The sequence below is a fragment of the Triticum dicoccoides genome, chromosome 7B (assembly GCF_002162155.2).
Source record: "Triticum dicoccoides isolate Atlit2015 ecotype Zavitan chromosome 7B, WEW_v2.0, whole genome shotgun sequence".
Taxonomy (NCBI): Eukaryota; Viridiplantae; Streptophyta; class Magnoliopsida; order Poales; family Poaceae; genus Triticum; species Triticum dicoccoides.
Genome location: NC_041393.1, coordinates 49,919,169 through 49,928,436, shown reverse-complemented (window position 1 = coordinate 49,928,436; position 9,268 = coordinate 49,919,169). Strand labels below are relative to the sequence as shown.

The 9,268-nt window shown below is 44.6% G+C and overlaps 2 protein-coding genes and 1 pseudogene across 3 annotated transcripts; 2 read left to right on the top strand and 1 right to left on the bottom strand.

The window, feature by feature from the left end:
- Positions 1–415: 415 nt before the first annotated feature.
- LOC119335602 (codeine O-demethylase-like) lies at positions 416–8,808 on the bottom strand. Of its 2 annotated transcripts, none has more exons than XM_037607714.1 (5): positions 8,629–8,808; positions 1,798–2,184; positions 1,416–1,675; positions 892–1,243; positions 416–823 (listed from the first exon to the last, which is right to left on the bottom strand). In XM_037607714.1, exons 2-5 carry the CDS (start codon positions 2,029–2,031, stop codon positions 575–577), a joined length of 1,095 nt encoding a protein of 364 aa, XP_037463611.1. In that variant the 5' UTR covers positions 2,032–2,184; positions 8,629–8,808; the 3' UTR covers positions 416–574. The 2 variants fall into 2 exon arrangements, with proteins under 2 accessions (XP_037463611.1, XP_037463612.1); XM_037607715.1 differs by having other exon boundaries at positions 913–1,243; positions 8,629–8,806.
- On the top strand, positions 3,003–5,278 carry LOC119335603 (protein SRG1-like). The gene is made up of 4 exons (XM_037607716.1): positions 3,003–3,809; positions 3,876–4,135; positions 4,235–4,562; positions 4,841–5,278. The coding sequence occupies exons 1-4, from the start codon at positions 3,573–3,575 to the stop codon at positions 5,081–5,083; spliced, it is 1,068 nt and encodes a 355-aa protein (XP_037463613.1). The 5' UTR covers positions 3,003–3,572; the 3' UTR covers positions 5,084–5,278.
- On the top strand, positions 6,246–8,425 carry LOC119335604 (annotated as a pseudogene).
- Positions 8,809–9,268: the final 460 nt, after the last annotated feature.

Genomic DNA, 9,268 nt, shown 5'->3' with positions numbered 1-9,268 from the left:
CTGTGGGGTGAGGGGACACTCGCAAGTCACCTGCGTCAACCCCCAGTGCTGCTACCTCTGCAAGGACCCCGGCCACCCCGCCCTCCTATGTCCGGATAGACCGGTGGTCTCGGAGCTCATGATGTATGGGCATGGGATCGAGGAGTATCAACTTAATATTCATATATTACCACTTAACGAAAAATTTACGTATGTCGCACCGAATTCCTGAAGGGAAGTATGTTGGCAAAAGGTGACATCCATGGAGTACAGCATGCCAACATGTCTTTGTCAGTTTCACACAACATGACAGTGATCTAGTGCTGACATTTTTACATCCTAAAAATCATTATTCACCATGTTATAGGGATAGGGTTTATGCATTTTGAAGAATAAAAGCTACGGAGTACTGTATAAGAAGGGACGGTGGAGACACTTGAGCAGATAAGAGAATATGAAAGTGCTCAGAGAGCATGTTAATACAAACCAAACATAAACTAGACTGATTCTTCATTTTAACCAGATTCACTCCCTGTAAGTTCACCAACTATGTACTTTCCATGGGTACTCTAGCATGGAACTACAGCCATCTTACTTAGATCTTCAGTGCATCGGCAATTCTTGGTCCTCGGCCTCCAGCATAATGTTCATGGTGCAACACTAACAAGTCCTTGGCCTTCATTTTCCTGTACTGTGCCGGTTGCTCCTCACTTAACAGATGAGCTATCGGCCCAATCTCTTGCTCGGGGTCCACACCATAGAACATGGCCACTGATATCCTCTCTTTATCGGCATTAGTCACAACTCTATGCATTGGCCCCGTGAAGATCCCGTTGGTCATTATCTGCGCGAGGAATGGTCAGGCGAAAGTCATCAAGAAGACAAGAACTTCATACGGGAGAAGAAAATTACTTGAGGTTCAGAGATGGTCACCTCCATTGTAAGACCAATGTTGATCAGCAAGGTGTGGTCACACGCAGCTGGAACATTGTACCAGGTTCCATCTCTAAGATATTGCAGCCCCGCGACATCTTTGTCCATGAGGAGAACCGTGAGAGCAGGGAAATCTGCATGAGGCTTGATGCCCAGGACAAGATCGGGTCTTGGACACGGAGGGAAGTGGTTGAATCTAGCAAATGTGGGGGCGTCGCTGTTAAACTGATTAACGAGGCAGTCTTCATCAAGCTCCAAAATCTTAGCCATTGCCCGAAGGACGTCGCCTTTGATTCTCTTGCACTTCAATGCGTATTCGTGAAGATCATCCCTGCAAACAGAGCTCATGTAGTCCAATTAAACCAAGCCTACATTACTAAGTTTGTTTAATTTCTGCAGTCCATGTCAGGTTACATCTCTCAAGAGAAAAATCAGCAAATGAACTCTGTTCTACAAAACAGACAAGAAAGAAAGATCCGTTTGAAGTATCGCTGATACATTACCTGAAAGATTTGGGATGTGTAGGCCAATGGACAAGGTTTCTCCCACCCTCCGGCTCAACCCTAAGATGCAGTCGATCAGACCAGTCCAATCTCTGATCTTGAGTCCTCACCTGGTCATTTCCATACCCTTCTACCTGGAAATACTTGCCATCTATCAGGTTGCTGCATTTCTTCTTCTCTTCGAGCGACAGGTGAAAAAATTCCCTTGATGCGGTCATCACAGAATCCATCATAGAGGCCTCCATTCCATGGTTCGAAACCTGGTCACATACGCTGATGCGTGTTACAGAAATGTAGCCAGTGCAGCATGAACGAAAAATGCAAAAAAGAGAGTAAATCTTAGGAACAAGAAACTCGAGAATGGAGTAATAAAGAAACTCACCTGGAAGAATCCCCAGGTCTGCAGCGCCGACCGCAGCTTGGCAGCTTCCTCAAGATCGTAGGATGCAGACAGCAGGCCAAGATCGATTGTTGGGACAGGCTCCGGCATCTCGGCACCAGCAAGGTTCCCATCAAGCAGTTCTTGCTCTCTGAGCAAGTACTGGCTTGGTGGTTCTTGCATGCTGGCAGCCAGTTGCTGCACTGAATTCGGCAGCCTCCATGACTCATCAGCCATTGGAGTTCGTTGCTGATCCTGGTGGTCTGCTCTGTCTCCTTGGTTGTTGTGCTCTCTTGAAGGAAGATGTTGCCCTACGCAAGATGTAGCTGCCTTCGTCTCAATCCCGTCTCAGTACACATTATCATCAATGAGTAGGCCAGTCACCAACCACTACAACAGACACCAAAAAGATCAGAGTGATGGTGGCTACTCCTTTTTTCTCAAGAAGAAAACCTAATAAGCCAGAACAAGCTATATAAGAAGACAAGCTAGGGGGACAGAGATAACATGGCATGTGTTGGCATGCATTACTCTGTATTTTACTGCACAGGTGTATATATTCACCACTTTGTACTTTTTACTAACTGTCAATTAGTGTATGGGTTACTAAGTTGTGCACATAAAAACTGTCTCTGTAGAAGTGGACAAAGAGTTAGGAGTGGATCTAATTACGAGCTTGAAAGTCAAGATACCCCTTTGAAATAAACTACTACTCGTTTTCGCAAGTCTATGCCCATAAAACAACAGCCAAAGCGAGACAAGGGAACTCAAGACAAACAGCAGTAGAAAACAGTGGCACTAAGCAACGTGGATGACTAGTTTCTAATTAGCAAGTTGTCTTACTCTCAGTCTGCACGATCATCAATAAGTAGACTAGCCACCAGCCACTAGAACCAATGCTGAATTGTCAGAAAGATGACCCACATGATGAAAAAACACTTCTTTTTTCACAAGGAGAAACCTATAATGAGGTAAAACAAACTACTACTCCCTCCGTTCCTAAATATAAGTCTTTCTAGAGATTTCAACATGGACCACATACGGATGTGTATAGACGTAGTTTAGAGTGTAGATTCACTCATTTTGCTCCGTATATAGTCCATATTGGAATCTCTAAAAAGACATATATTTAGGAATGGAGGGAGTATAAAGGAAGAAAAATAAGTGGGGACACACTACAAAGCCGTCCATAGATGATGGTACTCATAGCTGGGCATATAAATTTCCATATCCCTAATCCTCAATTAGCAGGATGCGAAGACGCCCTTTGTCACAACACACGGTCAATATTCATCGAGTAGAACAGCCACAAATTCACAGCGACCACTAGCACAAGTGGCTGAAAATCTGGGCCATGATTGAAGTGTTATTATTTTTTTGAACAGGAGAAATGTAAATGAACTAAAGAAACCTAATAAAGTTAAAAAGCCCGAACAAAGTGTCAATATATGGCATTGCAGTACTCAGTATTTTGCTGCTGGAGTCTCTTGGTGTGTATGTTATGTTGTGATATTGACCATTTTGTACTTCTAGGTAATTGGTGCGTGGGATAAAGTAGTAAGCAATAACCATGATGTCCACATCCAGAGGGACTCAGTAGTGCATCATAAGTCACCATCTCCTATGGAAGTAGACAAAGGAGTGATCAACATTCTACGGCTGAAAATCAACACACTCCTCTGTGTCGTCCACTACTTACCTTCTGCAAATCCATGCCCATAAATCAGCCAAAGCAGGGATAAAGAAGAGCGCAAGATCGACAGCAGTAAGAAGCAACCATGGCTGATGCAGAACCATGGAAGACAGTCAAGATACCCCCGATCGTGCAGGAGCTGGCGACCGGCATGCAGGAGCCACCGAGCCGGTATGTGATCGCTGAGCAGAACCGGCCCACCGCGGCTGGTTTTGAGATGCCCGATCCCATACCCATCATCGATCTCAGCCGACTGTCTGCCAACTGTGCTGATGAGGTTGCCAAGCTGCGGTCCGCCTTGGAGAAGTGGGGTCTGTTCCTGGTAAAGTTTTCTCCCTGATTTCTTTGTTTTTTCCCATCTTCAGATTTCTAATCGATCTTCCTCCAGGCTGTTGGCCATGGAATGGAGCAAAGTTTTCTTGGTGAGGTGATGGGAGTGGCTAGGGAATTCTTCAAGCTCCCACTGGAAGAGAAGCAGAAGTATTCGAACTTGGTGAACGGCAATGAAGTCAGGATCGAAGGTTACGGGAACGACATGGTCGTGTCAGAGAAGCAAATCCTGGACTGGTGTGACCGCCTCTACATCATAGTGGAACCTGAGAATCGAAGAATCTACAGCTTGTGGCCAACACAGCCTCCATCGTTCAGGTACCGTACCATTCAGGCTTGTACTTCATACGGTATATATGGGTGTCGACCGATGAGTAGCCAACGTACGTAGTTGTCTGACCGTGAAGATTTCTGCAGAGATATTCTGAGTGAGTACACAGTCAGGTGCCGTAAGATCGCCAATCTTTTCCTCCAGAACCTGGCCAAGCTACTAGATTTACACGAGGACTACTTCGTCAACATGTTCGACGAGAATGCCTTGACATACGCCAGGTTAAACTACTACCCTAACTGTCTGAAGCCGGACCACGTCTTCGGCATGAAGCCCCACACCGATGCCTCGGTGATCACAATCGTCTTCATCGATGATAATGTCAGCGGGCTCCAGCTTCAGAAAGATGGCGTCTGGTACAACGTACCCATTGTTCCGAATACATTACTCGTGAACGTGGGAGATGTAATGGAGGTACGTATGTGTGAGAAGCTGCAAAATTGTGACAGTTAAACTGAGTTGTAAATGAAGGGGAGCCTTAGCGCAGTGGTAAAGCTGCTGCCTTGTGACCATGAGGTCACGGGTTCAAGTCCTGGAAACAGCCTCTTACAGAAATGTAGGGAAAGGCTGCGTACAATAGACCCAAAGTGGTCGGACCCTTCCCCAGACCCTGCGCAAGCGGGAGCTACATGCACTGGGGCTGCCCCTTTAAACTGAGTTGTAAATCTTGCTACTTCATCTGACACATACAGATAATGAGCAATGGATTCTTCAAGAGCCCGATTCACAGGGTTGTGACCAATGTGGAGAAAGAGCGGCTATCTTTGGTGATGTTCTACACGATGAACCCGGAGAAGGAGATTGAGCCACTGTCAGAGCTGGTGGATGAGAAAAGACCGAGGCGGTACAGGAAGACAACAACTAATGACTACATAGCAAAACTCTTCGAAACTTTTGCTAGGGGGACACTAGCTATCGACACAGTGAAGATCTGAACGTGGTTCTGAAGTGTAGAAGATTAATTGCGGTGTGGTGATATTTCTTCCAGCGATATGTACTATTCTCGTGGAGTTGGTTTATGCTTCGACCTTCTAAAAATAATGTGCTATGATGTATCACCTATATAACCATCTACAGACAACTTCATATCTGTTTGTTTAGTTCAGTTCTTACCCCGTTGTTCTACATCACTTTCCATCTCTGGTTTACTGTCTTCCTTGTTTTCACCATGCTGATTATGACATCCACAAATTCGTTCTTGCTATGCAATTTGGTTGCCTCAGCAACAATAGTAAAACTACAATAACCTAAGCAAAGCACCTTTTGAAATAGAAAAAACAACTAAGACATACCAGACCAGGATAATCATTTCCAGGTAGAAGGTATGAACATGATTCAGTGAGAACTGAATAGTTCACCAGAGGCTGAGCGGAATTTTGCCCACGGGCCATAAATATCAAAGGTTTCAGGTTATTTGTCACTGATAAATCTACTCAAACAGATCTTTCATCCTTGTCAAGTTCATAAAAAAATACATTAGCCTGACCTTGAATTACAGTTATATTCTTCTGTGGCCCCTCCTATGTAGAAGAAATATGCAGAAAAATGTAAGTTCAGTATGATGTGCTATCCATTTCAGCAAGTTAAATATGAACCATATGTAAGATATCTGTTGAAGGGGGAAAATTGGCTAATAAATTTAATTAACTACCATTTGTTTCAAATTTTCATGTTAACAGGTTTAAATCTAAGAATATAATAATGGACAGCCCATACAAGAAAACGTCGTTGGTGGGAATCCAACTCTGGTTCTCTCAACCATGTATACTTATTTTAGTACCTAGTGTCATGTGCTCAACTACCCATGGTGACACTTAATCTCACCGGGAATGTTTTCTTAAAGTGCCAATTTTTAATTCTATTTTAACGAGGGTGATCCTAAACAAACTTAACAGAACAAAAGAAACTGTAGAAGGGATGAAACACCTCAGCTAAGAGAAATATGAGGACATCATATATGAATGCAGTACTCACTATTATGTTATATTCAGGCCATTGTGTGTATATCGTGATACTCGCCGGTTTGTACTTACCCCAATTGATATGTGGGAGAAAGACAAAGACAAAAAACAAAGTGATAACCATGATGTCCACAAGGGAGTCCAGAGAATCACAAAGGAGTATCAAAACCCATGCCCATAAAAACTGCCAATGGGACAAGGGAGCTCAAAACTAAGAGCAGCAACAAGCAACCATGGCTGACGGCCAACCATCAAAGACTGTCGAGATACCACGAATTGTGCAAGAGCTGGTAACCGGTGTGCAGGAGCCACCAAGCCGATACGTTGTTCCCGAGCAAGACCGCCCCGATGTGGCTGGTTCTGAGATGCCTGAGCCCATCCCCGTTGTTGATCTCAGCCGTCTATCTTACTGACAACAGCGCCGATGAGAATGTCAAGCTGAGGTCTGCCTTGGAGAACTGGGGCCTCTTCCTAGTAATCTTTTCATGATAAATTTAGTTGTATATTTTTTAACCTATCGAATCAAGATTTCTGATCGATCTTTGGCCAGGCTGTCGGACATGGGACGGAGCCAAGTTTTCTTGGTGAGGTGATGAAAGTGACAAGAGAATTTTACAAACTCCCACTGGAAGAGAAGCAGAAGTACTCAAACGTTGTGGATGGCAAGGAGTTCAGAATGGAAGGATATGGGAGCGACATGGTCATATCAGAGAAGCAGATCTTGGACTGGTGTGACCGGTTCTATCTCGTAGTGGAACCTGAGTCTCAGAGAATCTATACTTTATGGCCAACACAACCTCCTTCTTTCAGGTACTCCAGGCTTTTACCAGGATAAATCTGCATCGTAAAAAGAAGTTCAGTTAGTGAGTATCCATGACTAAGCCTGATCATTCATATTTCTGTAGAGATATTCTGAGTGAGTACACAGCCAGGTGCAGGGAGATCACCAACCTTGTCCTCAAGAACCTGGCCAAGCTGCTCAGTTTAGACAAGGACTACTTCATCAACATGCTCGCTGAGAATACCATTACACACGCCAGGTTTAACTACTACCCTCACTGTCCCAACCCGGACCAAGTCTTTGGCCTGAAGCCCCACTCTGATGCCACGGTGATCACAATTGTCTTCGTCGATGATAACATCAGTGGGCTCCAGCTGCAGAAAAATGGTGTCTGGTACAGTGTACCAATTATTCTGAATGCATTACTTGTGAACATGGGAGATGTGATGGAGGTACACGTGTGTAGGATGTTGCAAAACTTGTTTGTTCTTGTGAAGTGGACAGTTAATCTAAGCTACAAATCTCTCTATTTCCTCTGATGCATGCAGATAATGAGCAATGGGTTCTTCAAGAGTCCGGTTCACAGGGTTGTGACCAATGCAGAGAAAGAGCGGCTGTCTTTGGTGATGTTCTATGCAATGGATCCGGAGAGGGAGATTGAGCCAGTGCCAGAGCTGGTGGATGAGAAAAACCCAAGGCGGTACAGGAAGATCAAGACCAAAGACTACATAGCAGAGATATTCAAAACTTTTGCAAAAGGGACACTAGCCATTGACACAGTGAAGATCTGAATGCGATTCCGAAGTGCAGAAGATCTGATAGTGGCATGCTGAATTATCTCCCATTGATCTTGACTTTCTTATGGAGTTGTGTATGCTTTCACCTCTTGGCTTAAAATGCGCTATGGTTTACCCACATATACAGACACCTTTGTATGTCCTAAATAATATTCCCTCCAATCCAAAATAAGTGTCGCGGCTTTAGTTTGAACTAAAACCAAGACACTTATTTTGGGATCGGAGGGAGTAGTAACTATGGTTTCTGAAATGTTTTTATCTCGCGCATTTGTCTTTCTGATTATTTCCAATGTTAGCATTAGTTGTCAAGAAAGTACAGTTGGACTTCCCATCTACATTCTTCTCTTCATCAGAAAAATTCATCCTATCTGACAGTGTCCGTTACCTTCGGAAAAAAAATGAAAAGAGAAAAGCTAGTCTAGTACAGTGTACCATGCGTTTCCTACTAAATCATGGTCAAAACTAAATCATGCACAGCCTATGTCTACAGGCTAAAACCTAAGAAGACAATGGCAGAGAATTCATAAAGTTAAAAACCGGCCTGGATCAAACTCCGGCTGCAAACCTGAAAAGTTAGTCTTGTAGAGTGTACACTGCATTTTCCCACTAAATCTCACGGCCAAAACAAAACAATACACATGCCATGTCTACAGGCTAAAATCAAAGAAGACTATGACAGGGGATTCATACAGCTAACAGTCGACCTGAATCCTCAAACTCTCGCTGAAAACAGGGGGAAACTGCATTATCTAGGGGGCAAGCCTTGGACACAGTGATATATCCCCAATCATGAACCGGAAAGCTAGTACCGTAAGTATACCGTAATATTAACCACCGGCATAAGAGAAAGATTACCATGTTCCATACCAGCCAATTATGTCTCTCAATAAAAAAAAACTAGAAGTAGCTGAGACAACGATGGTGATAATCGCGGGTCTTACCTCAAGTTGGAGAGAGATGCCCATCGCAGAGTCCGGCGGGCAGCTCGCCGCGGGAAAAAGAAGAACGCTCGCCCCTCAACCCTCGCGGTTCCCGGCGACCCGCCGACCGCCGACCACCCGGCGCGGCCGTGCCGCGCCTCCGCGGAAACCCCTGTCTCCCTTCCGCCGTGGACTGGCTGTCTTACTCTCTCTCTTTTTTTGTTGTTGAGAAAACTGGCCGTCTAGGAAGTCCTTTTGCGGTGGGCCGTGGTGGGATGGGCCCAGAAGCGTCTCGAAGCTTTGGTTACCCCTCGCGCCGTGGCGAGCATGATGGGAAAATCCTATTGGACGCTCGCTGCGTCGACTTGTCGAGGCTTCGCACAGAGAGAGCTAGCGATAGCGATCTAGATGGGCCGGCCCAGTTAGGAGGTAGCGCTAGCGCTGCAGCGTCCGGTTTTGGGAGGGTTCCTGAACGGTTTTGGGAACCTTCTAGAAGGTTCTTGAACCGGGTTTTCACTGGTTTTTTCTGTTTGCTTTTTCTTTGTTATTTTTCATGTTTTTTCTTTTTCTTTCTTTGTTTTTCTGTTTCTTTATTTCATCTTTCAATTCCTTTTTCTTCTCTTTTTTTTTCTTTTTGTTCACATTTCAAATTATGTTTGGG